Source organism: Megalops cyprinoides, chromosome 10, assembly GCF_013368585.1.
Source record: "Megalops cyprinoides isolate fMegCyp1 chromosome 10, fMegCyp1.pri, whole genome shotgun sequence".
In the NCBI taxonomy this organism is placed as follows: Eukaryota; Metazoa; Chordata; class Actinopteri; order Elopiformes; family Megalopidae; genus Megalops; species Megalops cyprinoides.
Window position 1 is genome coordinate 7,462,397 of NC_050592.1, and position 25,385 is coordinate 7,487,781.

At 39.2% G+C, this 25,385-nt stretch overlaps 2 protein-coding genes across 5 annotated transcripts; one reads left to right on the forward strand and one right to left on the reverse strand.

Annotated features, from left to right (window-relative positions):
• LOC118783983 (H-2 class I histocompatibility antigen, Q9 alpha chain-like) lies at nt 1-5,553 on the reverse strand. Of its 2 annotated transcripts, XM_036537946.1 has the most exons (5): nt 5,109-5,553; nt 4,646-4,903; nt 3,847-4,140; nt 1,615-1,887; nt 1-990 (listed from the first exon to the last, which is right to left on the reverse strand). In XM_036537946.1, the coding sequence occupies exons 1-5, from the start codon at nt 5,170-5,172 to the stop codon at nt 890-892; spliced, it is 990 nt and encodes a 329-aa protein (XP_036393839.1). In that variant the 5' UTR covers nt 5,173-5,553; the 3' UTR covers nt 1-889. The 2 variants fall into 2 exon arrangements, with proteins under 2 accessions (XP_036393839.1, XP_036393838.1); XM_036537945.1 differs by lacking the exon at nt 1-990 and having other exon boundaries at nt 1,378-1,887.
• LOC118783974 (meprin A subunit beta-like) lies at nt 4,058-25,162 on the forward strand. 3 transcript variants are annotated; one of them, XM_036537923.1, is made up of 18 exons: nt 4,058-4,127; nt 8,124-8,561; nt 10,548-10,654; nt 10,943-10,961; nt 13,017-13,067; nt 13,423-13,454; nt 14,665-14,743; nt 15,134-15,251; nt 15,366-15,544; nt 15,991-16,209; nt 16,731-16,883; nt 17,955-18,011; nt 18,447-18,671; nt 19,770-20,210; nt 21,953-22,114; nt 22,984-23,095; nt 23,544-23,588; nt 23,980-25,162. In XM_036537923.1, the coding sequence occupies exons 3-18, from the start codon at nt 10,598-10,600 to the stop codon at nt 24,050-24,052; spliced, it is 2,022 nt and encodes a 673-aa protein (XP_036393816.1). In that variant the 5' UTR covers nt 4,058-4,127; nt 8,124-8,561; nt 10,548-10,597; the 3' UTR covers nt 24,053-25,162. The 3 variants fall into 3 exon arrangements, with proteins under 3 accessions (XP_036393816.1, XP_036393817.1, XP_036393814.1); XM_036537924.1 differs by lacking the exon at nt 8,124-8,561 and having other exon boundaries at nt 4,084-4,127; XM_036537921.1 differs by lacking the exons at nt 4,058-4,127; nt 8,124-8,561 and adding an exon at nt 9,828-10,348.
• Nucleotides 25,163-25,385: the final 223 nt, after the last annotated feature.

The following is a 25,385-nucleotide window of genomic DNA, read 5'->3' on the forward strand; positions in this document are numbered from 1 at the left end:
ACTTCTGTACCTCTTGCCAGAGGGTAGAAGTGTGAACAGTTCGCACTGGGGGTGGGTGTAGTCCCTGACAATGGAGCAGGCTCTTTTGTGGACTCTTTGATTATAGATGTCCTGCAGAGTCCACAAAAGAGCCTGCTCCATTGTCACAATCACAACACCTCAAGCACTCACACAGGAGCACAGTATGTCACAAATGAAATCCTCACATTCAATTGCACAGCAACAGTGATTACTTCTCACGCTATAAGCCACCATAAGTGCACCAGAGCACAGTAAGTCACAGCTGGGGAATGGGCACGGCTTCTCTGATGTCATCTGCGTAACCTGGAGGGGTGTTATGAGCAGCAGGAGCCTCACAAGGAAAATCTAACTCATACAAACTTTTATCCAGCTGGAACACTATGTCCATACCTACTGAAAGACATGCAGGTGATTTAAATCACTCAATGAAACAATCCGGACACCACCTATTAACAATTTTCTCCATTTCATTGAATGCAAATATAAAGTAATTCATATGTCACATCAAACCAAACTCAAACTATTTCTCATTGGATTTAGAAGTATGCATTCAATGCGGCATGGCTCTGCTCACCTATTAACTCCTTCTGGAGAAATGTTGTATATACACTTTCTGAAATCATAGATTAAGACACTCCCTACTTTCCTCACTTCTGTATTTATTGTTACTTTCCCCATGCACGCCTTTGTCTTTTCTTTTTCTTTTTCCTATCTCCTTTATTTTCATGGAGAAATGAGATAAAATGCAATACTCATGCTTGTGATGACCCTCTACTAAACTGCTCAGATCCTACCTAGAAAATTATTTTTGCAACTTGTCAGTCCTATCTATATAAGTATGCATTAATAAAATAAACATAAGATGTCGTCATAAAATAAATAAATGAGAAAAACAAAACAAAATGATCATGACACTCCCTTCGGTGGCCATGACAATCCCTGAAGCATCGTTGCTGTTCTTCTGTTTTTCTGCATGAAGAAGAAGCACAAAGTGACATGTGCTTATGGCTGGTACTGAATCACAGATCGATTAAATTCATATAGAAACATAATTCGATGTTTCTAATCTAACGCAATAATTCTTACAGTTTCTCTTTATGCTTCATTGTTAGGCGCTGTATCGATTCTGGAAAAGGCTTTCCCTCAGTGATCAAATGCTACAAACCATGTGCTTATAACGGTTTATAGCATTTTTCAATCTGCATAAGTGTCTGCTGAATAAATAAACGAGTCATGAAAACTTTATTCCATTGTCTTGGTTTATCATGACAATGTTTTTTTCACTAAACTCTTGTTTAGCAAAAGCTAATGTTTCACCAAAGAGTTAAGACTGGAGTTTGCTTTGGAGCGTGATTATGTAAAAGCAATGTAGTCAACCTAAATACTACTGTCTTACTATATGTTAAAAAATATTGTATAATGAGACCTTAGTGCCACTGTTATCTGCTTCTGAGTACAGTAATCTTATCAATGGCACCTACTGCTTGCCAAGACGTGCAATGTTCTGTTTCATAGTATCACATTGCTGGAAAAAACAATGAATGGCTGAAGAGATCTTCTCTTCACCAGAGAAGTGCTCATGTGCCCTCTTACCCCATGGTTTTTGAATTGGTGTATCCAGGCTGCTGTGTTCAACATGACAGATGAACCTCTGTCCTGTCTGTTCAGTCACACTAGGCTTCAGGGTGAGTCGGATTTGAAAAGTGCCATCTTCATTGGGCAGCTCCTCACCCCCCAGTACCAAGTGTCCCGGGACCTGGTCTCCTCCTTCCTCAACCCAGGTCACCTCTGCCCCCTGGGGATAGAAGCCGGTGGCCAAGCAGGTTACTCTGTCTCCTTTGGAAAGCACAGTCACTCTCGGGGCATCTGCCAAAAAATGAAATATCTTTCAGTGCAAACCTCCAACAGTCTATAAATACCAGCCAGTTTTTCCAGCAATCACAGTGCCATCAATTTTAATGTCCTGCTTCAGGCCCTGGTCCTCTCACGTCTGGACTACTGCAACTCCCTCTTTGCTTGCCTTCCTGCCTGCGCAATCAAATCCCTACAACTAATCCAGAATGCAGCCACACAACTTGTCATCCCCAGTCTCCCCACCTCACTTCATTGGCTTCCTGTTATTGCTCACATTAAGTTCAAAACCTTGGTGCTGGTACACAGGACAGTGAATGGGACAGCCCCCTCAAACCTTTGACTGCTCTTCAAACCCTATTTTCACTCAAGATCACTTCACTCTGCAGGGGTTGCTCCTCTCAGACACACTCCCTGTCTGTACTCGTCCCTCAGTGGTGGAACGAACTCCCCACGGAGGGTAGCACAGCAAAATCACTAGACATCTTCTGACGCAGATTGAAGGCCCACCTCTTCAGACTGCATCTCGGTCGCATTTCAATCCCTGCCCCCTAACACCTGATATCTCTAGTATTTGATACTGTTTTTACATGTAGTATTGTAATGTATTTTGGATTCTGTGTTCTAGGGACTGTTGTATCGTAGTATACTTAGCTTTCATCAGATTGTACAAGTTAACTTGTGGTATGGTTCACATATGCTCACACTCACTGGTCTGGGAGTGTTGTTAACCTGTCCTGATGCTGTTGCTCGTTAAGTTAAATGGATACACTTCTATTGTGCTGAAGTCACTCTGGATAAGAGCGTCTGCTAAATGCATGTACTCTTATACATTGAAACTAAACATGTAGCCATGTTTAGTGACATCACAGCTCAGGCCAGGAGCCGATGAATTGCATTTTTAAACAAAAATTTATTTTATAAAAAGTAAAACACAGTAGAGTATGAGACTATTCTTTTCTGGTATCCACCAGATGATATTTAAATTCATTCAGCTACATTTACATCTAAACTGTGTTGAGACTATGTTTCATTCTAACTATCTTTTGGGAAAATGTGTTATTATACCTATGATGTAAATGCACAAAGCTCCCGAGGACTTTATTTTTTGGAGCTTCACACATGCTTTATGACACACTGAAAAGAAAACTGATGGCTTGCTTTAGTCGGTATTATTTCCTTTAAGCATGCACTGAGAGTTTTAAGCACATGCATATGACCTGAATAGTATTCTGCTCAGACTGACTGGTTTGGGAGAGTTGTTAGCCTGGTCTGACACTGTTGTTCATTTGACTTGAATAGCTACGCTTCTGTTCTTTTGTGCTGGAAGTTGCTCTGGATAAGAACATCTGCTAAAGGAATGTCACATTACGTAATGTAATGCGTATGATGTTTTGTTCTAGTGTGGTTATTTCAGTTCTAGTCCGCAGTGTTTTATAGTGACAAGGAACTGGTCCTACAACCCAAAGGTTGCTTTGTCTATTCCCAGGAAGGACACTGTTGTTTTACCCTTGGTTGACAGTGTCAACCAAGGGTGGGCGGCAGTGTAGCATAGTGGTTAAGGAGCAGGACTTGTAACCGAAAGGTTGCTGGTTCAATCCCCGCTGGGACACTGCTGTTGTACCCTTGGGCAAGGTACTTAACCCACAATTGGTCCTCAGTAAATATCCAGCTGTTTAAATGGATAACATTGTAAAGAACTGTAACCTATGTAAGTCGCTTTGGATAAAAGCGTCTGCTAAATGAATAAATGTAAATGTTGAGGTGCTTAATAAGAATTTCTTCAGCAAATATCCAGCTGTATAAATTGATATGTATAGTATGTAAGTATCAATGGGTAAGGCTGTCTGATGAACAAATAAATAATATAATGTAATAATAACAATGGAATTAAAGATGGCCCATCTTTGAATATATCCCTTTGTCTGCAAACCAGGAGCCCTGTCTCCTGACCAGGGTGGAGGCCAGCCTGACCTCTTCTCTTTAATGCCTCTGCTCCATACTGAAGGAACTTCCTCAACCTCTCGAGACAGGCTGTCTTTACGTAGTGTCCCACATCCTGGTTCCACGAGCTCCTGCCATCCCACTGCCGTTTCACACGCTGTGCTGAAGCCTGATGCCTCCCAGACGCCACTGCCAACCAGCCTTGAGACGAGGGGTCAAAGGTCAGGAAGGTCCTCCCATCGTGAGCGTTACTGATGCCGGCCCAGCTGGAGCCGTCGTCTGCAAAGCCGCATCCACACATGGCCTGGAAGGTATGTATCTTCCCTGGGGGGTGGGGGGGGGGGTGAAGAGATAGAGAAGGAGAGACAGAGACTTATTTCAAGTGAAACTTCAGACTGCCTGAAATTTTCAGGATGCTAACTGAAAATTTGACTGTGTGTTACTACCATCTCACATGAACAAAGTGTATCTTTGAATTGGGTGTAAGATTTCTTGAAGTTTCAAGTGAAACTTCAGACTGCCTGAAATTTTCAGGATGCTAACTGAAAATTTGACTGTGTGTTACTACCATCTCACATGAACAAAGTGTATCTTTGAATTGGGTGTAAGATTTCTTGAAAAAAAAAAATATTTGGAAATAAATCTCAGGGAAAGTGTTTTGAGGGATGTACCAGATGAGCATTAGGTCAGGACAGGCCTCTCCGTGGGTGATTTCTACATGCTTGGCATCCCTGAATAACCCTCAGTGCCTTTTTAGGGTACTTTTCAATGTCACATACTATGCTGGTTCAGGCCTGCACAGCGACCATGAGCACAGTGCACAGCCTACCATGGCTGTGGTTGAAAAAGTCCCTCATCATGGCAGTGAAGTCCCTCTGGTCCTCTTTTCTAGTCTCGGTCTCCGACTCCCAAAACCCGGCGCCCAGGTTCTGTGCCATCCATTCCTGAGTCGGCACGTTTTTAGGTTCACGTACGTCACTGTCGTAACGATCGATTTGGACCCCGTTCAAGACACCCACTGACATGAAGCGGGGCGCCCCTCCTCCATCCACAATCAGTGTGTAAAAGTAGCGCAGAGAGTGAGACTCTGTTGGGGGGTGCCACAGCGTCATGACAGAAGTGAAAATGAAGAAATAAGAATACAAAGGAAATAGCAGAGGAACAGAATGATCAAAATTTCACCATAACAGCCATCTAAGAAACAATGCTGCACCCGTACTGCCTCTAAAATTGTATTAAGACCAGATTACAGCGGGTCTGTTGTTTCCTCACATGGCGAAAGTTAAACTTACCCATCGAAACCAGCTGCAGAAATGCCCAAACAATGCACAGGGATGCAAAGGGACTTGCCTCCATGTTCCTTCACAACTAGAACAATCAAATGTTTTTACTGTAAAGCTCCCATTTGTTTCTTTGTATCCTAATGCAGTTACAAACACATGGGCAGGTTAACTCAAAATGAAACTAAACGAGAAGCTCTAGGTATCGCTTTGTGGTTCCTGCTTGCGTGTTACACGATGTGCCCGTTCAGTTTTAAGGGCAGGTTTGTAAAAAATAAATTATGATTAAACAATATGTAATTAATCTTTGCTATAAGTGCCCAACACTAAACGTTCATGTGTGTACCATAGTCCTGTACTAACACAGGACACAAGAAATAAATACCCCTGAACAATTCATTTCAATATGACTTGGCTCTATATAATGCTAATAAGATCAAAGTGTAAAGCTAAGTTTTAAAGCAACACAAGTAAAAAACATCTAATATGTACATTTTTCATATACTGTATATTGGAAAATAGATGCAAAATGAGGCATTTGTCTGTTATAACTGGCAGACTAGGTGGTTAGGTAAACGTGTGCTCTCAGTTAACCTCTCAATACTTGCTTGTCTTCATGCCTTCAGGTGGTTTCCTGAAGTGACAGCACGCTTCAGATATTTCAAATACGTTTAAATTAGCAGCTGAATGACAATAGAGATAGCAGATCATTCCAACCTATCAATCACTTGCAATTTAGCCTTGAGGTGGTTTGAAAACCAGGCAATCCTCTGAGATGAACTTCCCCATTCCTGCTGAATATATAACTTGAGTGAATTGCTTAACAGTCTTGAAACAACCTAAATCAACTCAGTGACTTGATCTTCCATCAATCTGACTGTCAAAAATTCTTTTGTCTTAAGAGAAGGCAAAACAGCACAACCAAACACAATTTACAGACTTTAAAGCCATTTTCATCACATGCAAAATTCCTCCTTGTGCACAAGCAATAATACACCTACCAGAAATTTCCAATGTTTTCATAAAACATGCAATGAAGCACCTGACTTAACCTGTCTGTGCTATCACATTAGCAGCTCATCAAACAGAGCTACACCCTCAGCCATTAGCAAACAGAAGGTGATTTATGGCCAAGAGTCTCGATTTGTTTTAGAGGAGAATGGCAATTGTTTTAGATTTTGTGAGGAAATGCCATTTATGGTTTTTGAGTGCCCCCTCCACTTCCTTATTTATGGGTAGGCCTTTGATTTTGAGTTTCATCTGGTATATACTCTCAACAGCTTCAACAACATGGGAAGACAATGGGCTTGCCTGATGTGAATGATGGATGGCTACAGTCCTCACATACTCACTCCATTTAAATAAAGATCACATTGAAATGTATTAGTTTTTTTTATTAAACTATTGTCTGGTGCAAAGTACAATTTATGATGGCTGAAAGTCCCTATATGCAAGTGATTTTGCCCTGGCACTGTGACCAAAAAAAGGCATTTATCCAAGAATGAACAAATTCATCAGCTGCAACACTTTTTACTACAAGCTCAAAGGAAGGACCTGAAACCGGAGAGGTAGTGCTGGTGGGGAATAGAATGTTTTATCACTGAAACACTAATGTGTGTTCTCTTCCATTTCAACTGTTGTGTATGTTTTACAGTATTAACTGGTAATGTATATGATTTTAACTATTTAGGAACTTTACTAGGTGCTTGGAACACAAGGAACAGGGGCAAAAAAAATTAGGTGAGAATGAACACGACGAAAATTGAAATTGAAAAATCAATTTGTGTTCTTCAATCTCTGGCGAGAGTGGTAAAACAGAACTTAAAGACGGAAAGGAAGAGGAAGACTGCAGCACTTGAAAGACAAAAATGTGTCTTTAGTTGGTACATAACTAAAGTTAAGCAACCTTGATACTGCCGTCATGTGTACCAATCATGCCGACCTAAAATGCGTTAAACCAGTTATGCTGCCTAGAGTACCACTTTCCCACTGATCCCGAGTCCCACTTGATCGACTCAGGGCATAAATCTAAGTACGGAATGTGCAACGAGTAACCTTGAAAAATGCAATGCTGATGTGGGAACACATGACCAAACATACAATCAAACACACTATCATGCCTGTCGCACCCATTCTACCAGGAATCACTTGGGGACATCAAAGGAGATGAGGTCTAACATTCTTAAAGAGCAGGTTCTTTGTTGCTGTTTACCACCCTGCATCACACGCAGTGCAGACTTCGTCAGCTTCTGAGTACTTTACTTGAAGCCGATGGAAATCCCTCTTATTTTAGTCCGTCAGTGCCATCAGTCAGAATCTTCATAAATGGGTGATGATACAGTACCAGTCAAAAGTTTGGACACAGCTACTCATAGAAGGGTTTTTCTTCATTTTTACTGTTTTCTACATTTTAGAATAATAGTAAAGACTTCAAAACTATGAAATAACACAAATGGAATCATGCAGTGACCAAAAGAGGTGTTAAACAACTCAAAACTTATCAAATCTTATATTTTTGATTCTTCAAAATAGGAAAAAAATATTTTTTTAAATATTTTTTTTGGAAAGACATTCATGCATAGGTATTAACTTCGCTATTTATATTTGTCTAAGAAACAAATTTCAAGCTTTAGGCATAAGTCTTCGGATCAAAATGTCTTTGCATGCATGTTTCCCATTATCGTAATCAGATGTGTCCAAACTTTTAAGTGGTACTGTATATGACAGAGAATCTTGTAACTGCTGCTGCTGTGTGGGCATGTTGAAGTACAATGTCCATGTGATCAGTATATATTGCATGCAGTTTTGCGGAAATTCTACAAGGATATTAATCACACTAGCCTTGGTAATAGCGAATGGAATAGGAAATCCCTTGTCATTTGGAGTCTGTCATTGTTTCCATAGTAATGAAGGTCATTCCATGACCTTGGTCATAAAACAGGTCAAAGCAGGACAAAATATGAGAAGTGGATGCGGGGAGCAGCACCATCGTCATCAGTGAAGTGGATCTCTCTCTCTCTTTCTCAGTGCTGTTATCTGGAATGTGCAGACATCTTTAGAAATGCTCAACGAAACGGTATGTATACCGTCACATGGGAGGGAATAAAAGGAAGATGCAAGACCAGAACATCTGGGTTCCTAGCTGTTGTCAACACAAAAGATACACATTCTTTATTTTTTCTTTGAGAAACCTGTTTGACACCATGAATCAGGTCATAAGTATGTAAAATATGTAAATATGCACGCAAAATTGTTCCTATGCATGAATAAAAAAGTTGGTGAAAAAAGAGGGTCATGCCATGTTTCCTGGTAGGAATGTTCAGAAAGGTGAGATGGAAACCGCTTGTGTGTAGAGCCTGATGTGCTGAGTTTGGCTAGGGTGGCCAAGGCCACATAATGGTCAACTGTGTCAAATGTAGCTCCAGGGGAATCAGGACAGAGGACATAGATGCAGCTTCAGAACAGGTGAGTGGCTCAGCTAAGGACAGAAGAGCAGGTTCACCTGTGTGATCTGCTTGGAACCCAGGACCCCATTCATTCTAAACCCTCTTGAGAAGCGTCATTCATTTATGGAGTGCTTCTGTATGTCAAAGAGGGTTGCTCTTAGAAATATTTTAAATGAATGAAGTTACTCTGGGAAATCATAAAAATCTAACTACTTTGTTAGAAAATAAATCCTCCCTACTGCATCCAGACCACCTGCAGGATTTGCCTCAAACTAAAAATTTAACGCTTTAATCTTGTCATGACCATCATCACTGACCGTTTCAAATGTGTTCTTGCATGACAGCCAATAGATTTTTTTTCATTTTGCAGTGGACCAACACTTTCTTCTTAGATAAATGATTAAATAAAAGATTGAGCAACAAACCTTTATCTTTTCTTCCATTTGAATGTTTTACATCAGTCACTGAATGTAAGATGATTTTATTTTTACTTGAGGAAATGCACAAGTCATTGAAGCATTCATTGGATCACGAACATGAAGTCAGCCTGTCCCTAGCAGCTGATCAGTATTGCAGCAGTGCTCACTGGTAAAGGGTGTTTAAGCCTTTGTATTGTAGTCAATGCATGTAGATTGTCACCAGATTATGAATGATTAATGTCAAATATTTCTATGAGGTGCAAACAGATGTATTCAGCATCATGTGAACATTGTTTTCAATACATTTCATTATGGTCATTTATCAGATGCTCTTGTCCAAGAGTACACCAGCAGGGAATCAAACCAGCAACCTTTGGGTCACAAAGCCCGCATCTTACCCCTATGCTACACTGCTATTTAACATTCAGATAACATAAAAAATTATTTATGGGCATAGCCAATTTGGTATTTTCTGCCATTACTTTTGTTTGTTTTTGTTCAGTCTGTCCTCCTCTTCACCGTAAAAATACTCCACTGCTCTCTCATAAGTAAGCACTTATGAATAAAAGTTAAAGTGTCACAAAAAGATTTGGTCCAACTGAATGTGCAGTAGACCTTGTAGTTGTGCATTTCATTTGGTGTACGCTCAACAGCTTCAGCAACATGGGACTGACAGATAGCTACAGCCCTCATGCACTCCATTTAAACAATGTACAGACTGAAAACTATTATAGTTTATTCATTAAATTCTTGTCTATAGCAATGTACTATTTATGACTGTTGCAAGTCCCAGTTTGTTGATTGCATGACTAATCTAGCATCATGGTTCACTTGAGCATGGCTTATAATGAACAACGTTTACTACTGTTTGACCAAATGTACTGTTTTTAAGATGTATTTCTTGCAGGTGTAATTTTACTGAAGAGGGTAGGTGCATTTTTGAATATGACAAGAAAGTCCAAGAATCAATTTCAAAGGAAACATGCCAATGAGAAAAGAAACCAAAAAGAAACCAAAGTCTGTGTAGTGTAAATGCATGAGGTGGGTCATACTTGTAAGACTGTAAGCTGTCACCTGTGAGGGGACCCATGAAGAAATGATGACGTGCAAGTAAAAAAAAAATCAGGCTTCTTCACCACTGTGAGTACATAAGAAACCTGTCTGACAATGTATCAGCTAGAACAAGGATGTAATTTTTGCAGGTATTTCCCTGTATTTCCTTCCAGTATAAATACAGAGAACTCGTGAGCAGAGAAAAGAAGTTAATGTGAGAGGAGGTTGAATGTTTGAGCAGTGTTTGAACTGTAGATGAATTCCATTATATCTGCGATTTACTGAAGGTAAAAACAGCTCAATTTCAGAAATCAGGAACACCAACCCAACAAAGGTAATATGTTTCAAATGGACAGGTTGTTGTTGACACTGTCTGGGTATTGACGGATTTGGATGGTTTTATTGTGGTATAGTACATTAGATTATGTGGTCAAATTCAGGCAAGTTTGTTTTTTATGTTTTTTATCCCATATTAATTCCTGTTTAAACAGACCTATTGAGGCAAGCTTTTTTGTTTCCATTGTCATGCACAGGTAGTGCTGTCAGTTAATCTCAAAGCTCAAATCAGGACAACCAGAAAAAAATGTCTTTTGGGTCTTTTCTCATTGTGGGCTTGATTCTTCAGGAAACCTTGTCTATGGTAAGCATCCACACATGTGCTTTTTATCATTTCATATGATCTTGGGAGAGATATGTATAGTATTATATGTATATTATTATACATTATATGTATAATAACTAAATAAATGTATGCGTTTATATATTGAAATAATCAGAAAATATTTAATTGTATGCCATGGACATTAAATGAAACATTAATTTATATTTTACAATGTTATTACAATTATATTTTATAAGTTACTTCCATGCTAAGTAATTGTGACATTATTTTTTCTTTTTTTGTGTGTGTGTCTCTGTATCTTAACAGCCTCAACCATTCTTCAACGGTGAGCACACATTTTGAGTTAGGAAATGGCTATTCAGAGGAATGAAAGCGCAAAATAAATGCATGCTTGTGGTTCTGGTCCCCACAGAGCACCATGTTGTTTAAGTTAGACACATACACACACACCAGCCCAAATATCTGTAACCGACGTCTTGTGTATGTCATCAGTTAAGTTTGTCTGGAGTGGCAGGCCACGATGGACTTCATCCATTTGGATGGTATTGCTGGCTATTTACCCATCTGGCAACTGTAAATTTTTAGCCTTACATTATTTTTGCCTAACAGGTTGAAACCAGATTAAAAGCTTACATTTTTACTTATTATCCATCAATACAGCTGGATATGTACTGATGCAATTCAGGTTAAGTACCTTGCCTAATGGTACAACAGCAGTGGTCCACCTGGGCATCAAAGCAGCAGCCCTCAGTTGTACAAGCCTAGCTCCTTATCTGGTGTGGTCCTACAACCCGCCAACTGCCCCAGGGATCTATATTAGGGATAATTTCGCTTGGCAAGAGTCATATCAACTTGTTGAAGATATTCTTACTAAGCATGTCAACCAAGGGTAAAACAACAGTGTCCCTCCTGGGAATAGAAAAAGCAACCTTTGGGTTGTAGGACCAGTTCCTTGTCACTATAAAACACTGCTGACTAGAACTGAAATAACTAGACATTACGTAATGTGACATTCATTTAGCAGATGTTCTTATCCAGAGCAACTTCCAGCACAAAAGAACAGAAGCGTAGCTATTCAAGTCAAATGAGCAAAAGTGTCCAGGCTAACAATACTCCCAAACCAGTCAGTATGAGCAGAATACTATTCAGGTCATACGCATGTGTTTAACGCTTGCAGTGCATGCTTTCAGTTGACATTGTAGTGAGCTATTTTAGCTTCCATTGGAGTTTGATTTATAACTGAGGTGTTTTTTGTTTGCATAAATAAAGACCTAAATGAATTTATATTCCATAAAGGAAATAATACCATGTAAAAGCAAGTGATCAGTTTTCCTAGTGTGTCATAAAGCATGTGTGAAGCTCCAAAAAATAATGTCCCCAGGAGCTATGTGCATTTACCGCATAGTTATAATAACACATTTTCCCAAAATATCGTTAGAACTAAATACAATCTCAACATAGTTTAGATGTAAATGGGGCGGCAGTGTAGCATAGTGGTTAAGGAGCAGGACTCGTAACTGAAAGTTTGCCAGTCCAATCCCCGCTGGGACACTGCTGCTGTACCCTTGGGCAAGGTACTTAACCCACAATTGCCTCAGTAAATATCCAGCTGTTTAAATGGATAACATTGTAAAGAACTGTAACCTATGTAAGTCGCTTTGCATAAAAGTGTCTGCTAAATGAATAAATGTAAATGTAGTTGAATGAATTTAAATATCATCTGGTGGATACCAGAAAAGAATAGTTGCATGCTCTTCTGAGTTCTACATTTTTTTTTAAATTTTTTTGTTTAAAAATGCAATTCATCGGCTCCTGGCCTGAGCTGTGATGTCACTAAACATGGCCACATGTGTAGTTTCAAAGTATAATGGTGAGACAGACAGCTTGCTTGGCACTGGCGTCAACTTCGCTAAGGAGTAATGTACGTACATTACGTTACATTACATTACATTACTGGCATTTAGCAGACGCTCTTATCCAGAATGACTTACACTGCCACCCAACTTCACTATAATCTGACTATATGGGTCGCCAATGCAACACCTCAGTGAGGAACGTTTTATATCTTACACACCTGTAGAAGATTTAAATAAAATGTCAAGAATATATCATAGGCAAGATGGGTTGGTTATTGTAGTGCTCCTAGTCCCAAAAGATATCTTAACCAGCAAGGTGTATTAGTGACTTTTGAATCAATCTGTACACAATATGTATGTAGGTATGTTTCAACACTTCCTTTAATTTTTTTAGATTTTCTTACTTGAAAGAAGTTGGAAAGCACTTTCAGGGCCCTGCATATAAAGAAATGCATTGTTGTTCCTGTTGTTGTTCATGTTTGAAATGTATTCATTTTATAAATGTATTTATTTGTTTTGTCCAGTAAGTGTTCTTGAGGAAATTGACAACCTGGACATAACCAAGATCAACAAAGGTACAGCCAGATTACTACTGTTTTTAAAACAGAATTGGTAAGACACTATTATTTTTTAAAATAGACTTAGTACGAAATATCAGGGTAAATGGTCCACGTTTTGAGTGTTTAAATGAGGTTATGCGGACCACAAGCAATTGTTTGTGATGAGTTAGTCCTTTGCACATATTACCATAGGACACCCCCAAATGGGCTGATCTCTTGCTGCTATTCACAAGGGGTATGCCAACCAACTCGTAATTTGGTGGCAGTCATACATAGTGCCATTGCATTAAGACAATAAGCAAAGGAGATGGTCAGAAGTGAGCACTACCAGACAAAACATTAATATCGCATTGTTATTTTCACAATCTAGACCTGAATCTTCTTGAAGGTGATATATTGCAGGTGAGTTTACTTTTTTATTTGTATTTATAATTGTTTTTTGAATGGATGTTCTTTCAGCATTGGTTTAGCACACTTTCAGTTGCAGTGACATGAAATCCTTTGTTGGGAAAACCGAAAACCTTTTTCTGGGGAAGTGGATACCATAAAAATAATTCTTCTGCCAATCAATAGATTTAATAAACCTATTTATTCCATGGTGATTGTACAATTCAAACTGCTTAATTTTTTGTGCCTCACAATGCACTTTGTATTTTGCATTTTTTTCTCCTCTTACACCCTGTATAAGAGCTTCTCGCATATTAGGGCCAGGTTCAGATTTTGAAATGCGGAGTTAAGGATACACAATTTCCCTTAGTTTAATCAATAATTAAATTATATATATAATAATTAATATTAAATAATTGTAATGCACTCAGATATATGATGGACACGTTTCACTGCTGTCACTTTATGTGTGGATTGTGGTGATTTTATTCATGTCTGTTCATACTTGGGTAAACCATTAGTAGTGATTTTAGCTTTATAAAGTGTAATTCTACGGGTTTGCCATTTCTATCTGTGACTTTTAAAGCATGTTGGCTAAGTGGTCTAAGAAACATGTATAATGGCAACCCAGAAATAACACAGTTTTTGGAACAATGGAGAAATGCCCATTTTGGGTTAAACCCCATCCAAGGTGAGACTATGGGCACCGCAAAGTACACAATGTATGCATAAAATGATTACGTAAACTGTTATGATTCATAGTAACACATTATTATTATTATTTATAATAATCATAGTAATACATCACAATCACATTCCATGTTCTATTGTGTAAGTATGAGACAGATAATAAATAAATATGGATATTCCAACTGGAATTTTAACTATACAGTTTAGTCACTGTTTTCTGTATATGTAGATATGTATTATCAGTACCAGAGGTGGACACCCTGGTTTGAGAAAGTAAAAGTTCTGCCACGTATTTGTTCCACCCTTGCACTACACCAGCTGAATTTAATTAGCACAACTCTTCAGCCGGGTAGAGGAGCTAATTAGTGAAATCATCTTGTTTAGTGAATGGCTAGAACAAATACACGGTAGGACTTTTACTTTCTGAAGCCGGGGTGTCCACCTCTGATCAGTGGATAATTTTTGATTGTGTCTGTACAGTAGGGGTGTCTGTTTACTGTTAAGTTTGATTGGATTTCCCATTGTTTAACTGAAGAGTCCACGGAGAAGTGCAATTTTGGGAAATGAGTACAGATGGACATCCCCCGTGCCCTACGTTTTTGAAAGTGGTCTTGGTAAGTGAAGTGGTGGGAAATAGCAGCACAAAGGCTTCAGAGAATTGCCAAGCGGCCACTCAATGATGTCTTGGCATTGAGCTCAGTGCTGGAGACAAAGGAGGTCACAGGAAAGGAGAATCAGCCAAGCAAACAAGTTACAGTTAATACTGGCCAGTGTGGGATTTTTCGATTGTCTGGGGACTGAGACTGATCTGTGTTTAGACTTACTGAAAGAAAAATGTCCTGATGGCACCACCACTGGCAGTGATATTGCTCATTTCCTTTGTGAGGTGTTGGATTCTTGGTCTTTAAATAACAATCACGAAAGGAATATTTACCATGAAGCTGTGATCTATAATATGGTTAATTATTTTCATTTATTTAATGTTTTTCACATCTTTAATGCAGAAATGAATGCCAAAGGAGTTATTCTCAGAGCATTTGAACAATTTCGTCTGAAAACATGCATGGATTTCAAGCCTCGGGATACAGAACTAAACTATGTGTCAGTGAAAAAAGATGCAGGGTATGGTCCCTAATTGTTGTAATAATTTTCACGCAATTAAGAAAGCCAAATAATCAAGGATTGCTCTGATATGGCTCATGGTTCATGAATAATTTCTTTTTCTCTTCCTGTTAGGTGCTTCTCTTATGTTGGGAATGCTCGAATAGGTGGGCAGATCCTTTCAATTGGCCTCGGATGTGATTATCTTGGTATCGTGGAGCACGAGTTTTTACATGCCTTAGGCTTCTATCATGAGCAGTCTAGGTATGACAGGGATGACTATGTCACCATTGTGTGGGAAAACATTTTAACAGGTTTGTTCATTTTTTACATTTGTTTGGAAAATGAAGATAAATTAAGGAATTGAGTAGTAATTTTTTAGTCTTTCGTCATTTCATTTATTAATAAACTTTTGAGACCTATACAATCGAGTAGCATTATACAAAATATTTGTCTTTAAATTTGTTTATAATATTAGTTTAGAATTTAAACTTGCAAATAACGTAACTACAAATGTATTCATATAAAAGTAATAACATTTTAATGATGAAAACATCTGCGTGTTTCCTCATAAGACAGAGAAGTTGGTGGTGGTTAGTGAGGGGGTGGGGGGGGGGGGCGGGCAGGGAGGTGCCCTTTTTTGCCTTAGAGCTCCTTGTGCTTTGTGCAAAGCCATTTATTGAAAGTTTTTAATGCAGTAGTCAAAGCAAAATTGTTGCAGTAAGCCAGGTTCTCACTTCTACTGTCATGTGTTATGAAGGTCGAGAGCACAATTTTTTGAAGTACTCTAAAAATGAAACCACGACACTGGATACTCAATATGACTACACCTCTGTGATGCACTATGGCAAGAACGAATTTGCTAACAGAACAGGGCCGACTATTATTACGAAGTTACCCGAGTTCCAGGATGTGATCGGACAGCGCTTGGAAATGAGTCAAACCGATGTTGTGAGGCTCAATCGGCTATACAATTGCAGTAAGTGATTTTTTTTTCACTAAAAGAGACAAGCTATTTGTGCTTGGTTGTACAGCACTAGTGATTTATGCATTATTGACATCCATTATTTACAGTATGAATGGATGTATCACTGATATTGATTCATTATTTAAACCTTTGTGTATTTGAGCCAGTTTAACATATACATTCATTCAAACATACATTCAACTAAAATAATGACATATATAAATATGGCAATGAAAGTGATATTAATAATAAATAAATTGTCAGGAAGTCTGTGAAATTTAGGAGGTTTGTACAAACTGTACATTTTTGTCAGCTTTGTTTCTTTATGGATTGTTTGTGCACATCAGTAAACTCAACAGTAAGACATACTCCATCAGAAACAACAGTATGTCTGGAAAGTGTTTTCCAGTCGAAACAAATGACTTGCAGTGCGTTTCCCATTAAGCTATCACGGGACATTGCTTATTCAAATAAAATAATTTGACAGAATTTGACTAGCATGTGTTATGTCTTGTTTGCAACATTACCTGCAGCATCCTCTATCGCCTTTTTGGAGCAGTGCAGTTTCGAGAATGAGACTCTGTGTAAGATGGCCCGGTGTTCCAGGAGCAATGCCACCTGGGAGAGCGTGACATACAGCCCTGGAGGTCCTGTTTCCGGGCACACCAGCCTGGGGATGTCAACAGGTGTCTATTTCTGTACAGCCCTCTGACCCCATTAAGTCCCATTCTTGCCAACCTGCAAATTGTCAGATACCAATGTAGAAATTTACCGCTCTGATGAAATTTATCTTTACTGGGTAACAAGCTGAAAAGCCAGTTCTATTCTTCCATACACTATAGTTTTATAGTTTTATCCATCACAATCTATTGTGTGCTGAGTAAGGTGACATCCACATAATGCTGGTACTATCCTAATATGCACATCTTGACCTTGACTATCCCCATGCAGTTTGCTGAAGGAGCAGTTTTAATCTGTTCTAAAATCACCCCCCCCCCCCCCCCCCCAAAAAAAAACCTCCTTGTAGAGACAATGGAAATGGGTACTCAGTGAACCACTTCACTAAAACCATGAATGCTATGTATACATACAGTATATGATATATATAATGTTCAGAAGTCATACTTCTCTCTCAAATGTCTCCTTCTGTTTCATTCTATAAAATAGTGTCCATATCTCCCTTCATTGGTACAAATGAAAACAATACCACATCTTCCTACAGTGGTAGGAAGGTTATGAATTATTTTGTCTGTGTGAATTTTTTATGATATTTTAGTCAATTTTTAGTCCAGGAATTTGTATTTCATTCAGCATTTCACTCATGAGTCTAATATGCACATCTCGACCTCCCTTTCAATTACCTTTTTCACATGATCAATTACCGCATGCCCCTATATCAGTATCATATCATATCATAAACTGTTTTGCATTGTTGCGCTTGATATGCTTGCAGGTGAATAAACAGAAATTGAAATGTGAGGAGCTGAACATAGTCGGCATACAGTAAATATTGGGGTCACCCCATCCCTACTCAGTTTGCTGTAGGAGCAGTTTTTCTAAATATCTCCTTTCAGTCTTGTGTAAAATCCATAACCTATGGAGACTATGGAGACTATGGAATTAGGTCCTCAGTGAACCACTTCAGTAAAACCATAAATGCTATGTATACATATATGCAATATGTAACATACAGTATAATGTTCAGAAGTCATTCTATCCCTCTCAAATGTCTCCTTCCCTTTCATCTTATAACATAGTGTCCACATCTTCGTTCGGTGGTACAAATGAAACAAATACCACATCTCCCCAAAATGGTAAGCACATTTATCATCTATTATGCGTGTGTGCATTTTTACAACATCTCATTCCAGGTTGGAATTTGTATTTCACTCAGTTGTAACCTGTTCAAAGTTTAGCAGTACGCTGGCGGGCTCCACGCTCCATGTCATTGTTATAAGATGACCTCCTTTGTATTTGCATTACATGCTGTCTTAAACATTTCTCTTCATCTCAGCTGAAGGGTGAGGAAAACACCAAACCAAAACCACTGACTTACTCTTAGCTTTGTACTTGGAATCTCATCTGAATACTTAGGTACTAAATTGAATGTTTTAAGGATCATGTTTGAGGATTGTATTTTGGTGAAAGCACAACACAGTCTGTTTCATGCTGATTTTTTTAAAAAAAATTTTATGATGTCGGCAGATGTTTCTTAGAGATTTCTCTCCTGTGCCTCACTGCATCCACAGGAACAGACTTCTTCATGCACTTCAGCACAGCCACAGGCGAGGAGGGAGACAGGGCCAAACTGGAGAGCAGAAGGATGACTCCCAGGAGAGCCTGCACAGTTCAATGCTTGCAGTTCTACTACTACCACACTGGGAACGAGTCTGATCAGCTCAACGTCTGGATCAGAGAGTTCGAAGATGACAGAGACCCAACAGGAACTCGGAGACTCGTGGGCCAGATTACAGGTAGAAATTATTATGAATAAGATTACAATCTTAACATAGTTTTTTTTCTGTCAGAGAGGAGACTGCTCAATAAAGGGTCACATCCCGCATTCCCTGATTCATTGAGTGACATCCACAGTAACAAAATTTACCACTGAAAAGAATTGTGCTCGTTGGACAGTGATAGCTGTCAAAAACATTGTGTTTATCCTTATTTTTCCTTCAAACTCTGGTTAATGTTTGATGAAGTGACATCTCAGGACTTCATGAATGGTGTGCAGTTCTCCAGTGATTAATTTGTTTTTAACATTCTTCCTACAGGTTCACGTAAAGTGTTCAGGCCAACATACATCACAACAAAAAAACAAAACAAAATGACATATGACTTCATTGAGTTGAAGCGATCCTCATCACAAATTTCTTGTAATTGGCTACTATCCCTAATATGTAAATAATAACACTGATTAATTGTTATGATAACTTTCTTGACTTAAAGCTTTCACAAATCCCATGATGTTGAGGCACTAATGTGGCCATGACGACAGAACAGGACTTAAAAACATTTAAAAATTACCACGTCTAGTAACACCAAAAAAGGTCCATGCCAAAAGGCTGTAGCCTTATTTAAAAATCCGTTGTAAATATTATTACATCACTGGGGAAATATTTATATTGTAGATTTTCCAATCATGTTTAAAAAGGAATAAAAATGATTATTACTTCATATAGTTCTTTACGTGGGCAAAATATTGTATCATACTATGAAATACTTTTATACTTAAGTAAATTATGGCTGTGATTCAGAGTTTTGCATATCACAACATGAGATCAAAATGATGTTCTGAAGTATTTCTCACTCATACAGGATTTGGGCATCATTTACATCATTGGCATTTAGCACACACTAAACAATGTTAGCGTCTTACAATGTTATCCATTTATACAGTTGGATACTTACTGAGACAATTGTGGGTTAAGTACCTTGTCCAAGGGTACAGCAGCAGTGCCAGCAACCTTTTGGTAACGAGTCCTGCTCCTTAACCACTATGCTACAGGGCCACCTACAATTACTGGTGTTTACAATACTGGCACCTTCAAGATTCAACCTCTTCTTAACAGGTGCCCCGGCTGACTATTGGCAGTTGCAGCATGTGCCCCTAAACGCCACAAAGACGTTCCAGGTGGAATTTGAGGGGATTAAAGGAGCAGGCAACTCCACCGGTGGCTTTTCCATCGATGACATCAACCTCTCCGAGACTGAGTGCCCCGATCGTATCTTGCAGATAAGGAATGCAGAGCAGCTCATTGCTGACAGAATGTACAGGCTTATCAACAGCCCAAGATATTATTCCAGAGATGGGTATGGCTTCCAGGTTTTGGCCGTTGTAGGTTTGGATGTCATTGCTGTCTACACTCGCTTAGTGTCTGGAAACAATGATGATCAGCTACAATGGCCATGTGCGTGGAGGCAGATCACTGTAGGAGTGCTGGACCAGGATCCCCACATCCAGCAGCGCATGTCCTATCAAGTGAGCATCACCACTGATCCCACACAGCAAAGTGAGTAACTTTACATTTTAAGTTCAAAAACTAATCCCTAAGGAAGAATATAGAAAGCCACTGGAATCCTTCCTACTAAGGCTTGGTTGTTGATGACATTGCATTATATTATTGTCATTTATCAGACGCTCTTATTTGGTGCAACGTACATAGGTTACAACTTTACATATTACCCATTTATACAGCTGGATATTGGAGGCAATTCTATGTTAAGAACCTTCACCAAGAGTACAGCAGCAGTGTACCACTACACTGCCACTCATCTATTTACATTACATTACATTACATTACATTTAGCAGACGCTCTTATCCAGAGCGACTTCTATCACAATAGAACATAAGTATATCCATTCAATTTAAGTGAGCAACAGTGTCAGACCAAGCTAATAACACTCCCAAACCAGTGAGTGTGAGCATAACACTATTCAAGCCTTACCACAAGTAAATTTTTACAAAAGCCAAGTATACTATGATACAACAGTCCCCAGAACACCAAATCAAAATACATCACAATACTAAATGTAAAATTAACATCAAATGCTAGAAGTATCAGGTGTTGGCGGGGGGGGGGGGGGGGGGGGGGGGGAATAGAAGTCGAAAGAGATACAGTCTGAAGAAGTTGATCTTCAGTCTGCGTTAGAAAATGGCCAGTGATTCTGTTGTCCTAACCCCCATGGGGAGTTCATTCTACCACTGAGGGGCCAGTACAGACAGGGATCGTGTCTGAGAAGAGTAATCCCCTCAGGTCAGGACAGTCAGTTGCCCTGTAGATGCAGAGCGCAGCGATCTTTTTTTTTTTTTCATTTTTCCATTTTCTTCACAATTTGAAATGGCCAATTCCCCGAATTTTTGGAATGCCCAATTTGTCATCGATGTTCGGTCCCATTGCGCAACCCCCACTGTCAATCCGGGAGAGCGTGGACAAGCACGTGCCCTCCTCTGAGACATGTGATGTCAGCTGCTGCTTCTTTTCGCACTGCAGTCCACAAGCTAAGCTAGCACAGAGATGAGTCAGAGGAAGACATTTCATATGCAGCTTTGGCACGTGGACCACAGGCGCCCAATCGACCAGTAGGGGTCGCTGTTGCTAATGGACCGAAGCCCCTGCCGATGTACCCACCCCTATCCCCGGCGGAACGAAGCCAATGTGTTCCGCCTGTGAGCTCCCGGTCACTGTCGGCTAGTGACACGGCCGGGATCGGAGCGCAGCGATCTTGAGGTTAACACAGGGTTTGAAGAGGGGTTTTAGGTATGAGGGGGCTAACCCATTCACTGTCCTGTATGCAAGCACCAACTTGATGCGAGCGATAATAAATTTACATTTGTGGGTGAACCATCAAAGTGTCAGCCAAGGAGTTAAAACAAATAGAGTGGAATTTAATGGGACATGAAGCTTTTTGGTATGTCTACATTAATGCATCAGAGCATCTAAACATATTCTACTGTGCTTACTGCCCACAGCTCATTGGCATTGGCAAGGCGTTGTTCTGAAACTGGAAGTGCATCTATAGATGCAAAATTCCTTTGGTTTCCTCCCCACAAAGAAATAAACTTTGTGGCCAGATATTCTATAGCTCAGAAGTCTCCCACTATTTTTACTGTTTCCAAGGCTGTTGATATACTTATTGCTGAGAGCTCATTAGCAAAAGTATTCTACTGCAAGTAGAAATGCATTTGTAGATGGAGAACAATTTACACATATTGTGTGGTTCAGAATCCTCCCACGTCTTTATTGTCAACAGCCTGGGATGACCCTCGGAAAGTCGGAAACCTCATCACTGACTCGAGTGGCGCGACATTCTATGCAAATCAGGCATTTCGCCTTTTTGTAATGGGCCAGCAAAACCTCATGAGGAGAGCGTTCATCAAGGGAGGGGACATCTTCCTCCTCATCACCATTCAAGGTAGGTGTTCTTGAGTTCTCATGGGCAACCACAGGTGTATTCTAAATAGCTGGAGATACTCACATTAGGCTGAGAACAAGAAGCCCAACCTTCTGTTTGCAATAAACTGCTCCAACAGTGCTGTCCAGTACAATCTGTGTGTTTGCCAATTGATTTTTCACTTGAAAAGATTCAGTAGTAGTGGTGTAGTTCATCATAAGGTAAATGATGCATGGTGTGTATATTTATATTTTGTGACTATATACAAAAATTCGTGCAAGTTAGCAAGGCTTATATAAGCCATGGAGAGAAAACTGAGTGGTTCTGTGGTTAAGGAGCCAGTCTGGTAACTCAAACTCAAAATTTGCCAGTTTGAATCGCAGGTGGGGCAGTGCCTTGACCAGGGTGCTTAACATGAATAGCTTTAGTAAATAAATATCTGACTGTATAAGTGCATGTCACACAAGGAGCTTCTGCTTGGAAAATATGGAATTGGGGTCAGTTCAATTTACAGCTGACCAACTGCTGGTGAGAAGCCCTCCAGCAACGTGCTGAATCTGAACAGAATCAGTTCCTGTCCATTCCTGTCATTTATCAGACGCGCTTATCTTACATAGGTTACAACTTACATAGGTTTCAGTTTCTACATGATATCCATTTAGGCAGTTCTGGGTTAAGTACCTTGCCTGAGGGTACAACAGCAGTGCCCCAGCAGGGAATCGCACCAGCAACCTTTTGGTTATGAGCCCTGCTCCTTACCACTATGCTACAGAACTGGTAAAACTATAAGCAATGTAATTCACTTTATATAAGGCTGTCTGCTAAGCAAGGAATGCCGTTTAAAATATTCATGTGTGTAACCCCTCCCCTCCTCACATTTCTCTTCACAGACATTTCTGGACTGCTTTTCAATAATTCTCTTGAGTGCTCCACCGAGCTACCTTCACAGAACTTCACCTTGTTTTCTGGTGACCATAAGGACGATGGTCCATGTGTGATTCCGTAAGATTATTTTCATTGAAGTGCAATTCATAATATTTGGAAATAGAGCTAGCATGCCACTAACTCTGTAATTTTACATGATGCAAAATGTATTTGCCGCTTGCTTACCTCATTATTACAATTTCTTTAGTGGTACCAACACCATTTTACTTACTGAATTTCAGTCTTCACTTGCTGTAGTACGACTGTAAGTCTACAGTAATTTTAGAGAGGGTTGAAAAGTTGTGTAGAGGAGGGAGCAATGATGTTTAAGAGTAAATGAGCGTTATGCCTGTTACTCATACTTAATGTCATTTCTGAATGAAATCAGTCTTACCTTATTTGTTCCTGACAAATATATATATATGGTCACATATAAGCAAACAACTGAGTCACAAAGGACATTTTCAACAATACATTATTTTAAATATTTACAGTTTTTAAAATGAAATGTTTCCTTTTTCTCCAGGAAGATCGAAACGACAGTCCCTCCCACAACTACAACTACTGCCAGGTGTGTAGCTCTTATTAGCTAGCTACTATTGCATTGAAGAGTTGCTCTCTTTCACATTTAGCAAATGGATTCTAAACATACTGGGTATACAATCCAGTAACAGATTATGTATGATAAGCTACACTAATAACATGTTTTGTTCACCAAATACACGAGGTAATGTTTGATTTCTGAGTAGCTGGGTAAAAAAACTTAGGTCCTACTAAACAACCAACAGTCATACAGAATGAAATGACTGAATTATTATTATTATTTTTTTAAACGAAATTATTTCATCCAATGGAATGAAAGAACGTGGTGCCAGAGAATGCTTTTGAACGAGTAGCACAGTGTATAAGGTGAAAGACTGTTGTTTTTTTTTTTTTTTTTACCTGGTTCTCTCGCACCTCAGCTTCTCTCCCAGGATGGTGTCCTCTCCCGCAATCGTCCTCCTCACGGCCTTGGCACTGCTGTGGAGTCACTAAGGGACACACCTTGCAGGGTGGCCTGCTTTTCACCTTCATATCGTCACGGTTCAGCATGAATAATCAATCACTGAATAATAATGGGGTCAAACTGTGTGCTTGACAGAACCTTTACTTCCTTAATGTACGTCTTGCAATTGTAGCTCATATTGTACGATTTTTGGAGTAGGTCAAAACTTTGACGTCATCAAGTTTTTCAGCATGACAATTTATTTTGAGGTGTCTCTCTCTAAAGATCTGCTTTGATCTTTTGTCCAGGATTTAGAGACACGAGTAAGTCTCTCTTGTAAAACTGAATAACGGTACAATATTGGTTCTCATTAGAGTCAACTAGAAGTGAAGTTCACTCTGATTTTTAATTATTATATGCTGCTGTATATTTACCTGTTTTAAATCTTTACATTCAATGCACACTTTCTTTATGGTGAAGTATCTTGCTGTTACAGCAAAAAAATACACCAGAGTGGATGGGTGTAAAAAGGGGGAATCTATAAAGCATAGATAGCATAAAAAAAACAAATAAAATGAAGTGAGAAAAACATCTTCCACATAAAATGAATTGATTTTAATTAACCTTGTGTGTGGTGGATGTGTGTGGTGGAAATCTTTTAGTAGCCATAAATCAGAATGCTTGGTACTGACTTCTTCCTCAAGCATGTACCCATTTGCAGAGTAAAACACTTTCATGGATCATTTTACAGTGCTGTTAAACAGTATTACAAGATAGTTATCATGGCAGGAGATTGTGCTGACTTCTCTTGCACCCCTCCGAAAAAAACTACAAAACGATACAAATGCATAGTAGTTTACAAGCACCTATGGTGGATGTAGAGACCCCTCAGTGTTCAAGATCAGGCTTGATACAGTGCTACAAACACTCCAGTGTATAAGGGGGACTGTTCTAAATGGGCTGAATGTATGTCAAGCCCTAACACTAAATTATCTGTTATTATTAGTGGACGAGTCAATTCCCTTACTGGTTCACCAGCTACTGTGATCTTCCTAGTGGCAATTCAGTTATCACTAGTGATAATTATTTTCTTACTAGTGATATTCACTAGTAAATTACTAGTTAGTTAACTTGTCTACTAGCAAACTAGTTACAATTTATATTATACTAATTCAAACAGAATACTTAATAGAAATACATTTAACACCATGTTTGTGGTTAAAATGCTTGCGTGGGAGAACTGAAAATAAATTTAACTATCATTGCTAGTGAGCAATGTATTGTCAGTAATAAGATTACAGTAACTAGTTAAACTAGTTAAACTACTGAACTATTAAACTTAAAAAATAGTTCTCAAGTTACAATGGGCAAGAAAATCACAGA

Excerpts from the sequence above, each read along its gene's own strand:
- LOC118783983 (XM_036537945.1), bottom strand. The coding sequence starts at position 5,172 with ATGGAGGCAAGTCCCTTTGCATCCCTGTGCATTGTTTGGGCATTTCTG. Across the intron at positions 4,141-4,645 it reads CTTTTTCAACCACAGCCATG|GGAAGATACATACCTTCCAG; the intron begins GTAGGCTGTGCA and ends CCCACCCCCCAG. Across the intron at positions 1,888-3,846 it reads AGAGGCATTAAAGAGAAGAG|ATGCCCCGAGAGTGACTGTG; the intron begins GTCAGGCTGGCC and ends ATTTTTTGGCAG.
- LOC118783974 (XM_036537923.1), top strand. The coding sequence starts at position 10,598 with ATGTCTTTTGGGTCTTTTCTCATTGTGGGCTTGATTCTTCAGGAAACC. Across the intron at positions 13,068-13,422 it reads CATAACCAAGATCAACAAAG|ACCTGAATCTTCTTGAAGGT; the intron begins GTACAGCCAGAT and ends TTCACAATCTAG. Across the intron at positions 15,252-15,365 it reads TCAGTGAAAAAAGATGCAGG|GTGCTTCTCTTATGTTGGGA; the intron begins GTATGGTCCCTA and ends TCTTCCTGTTAG.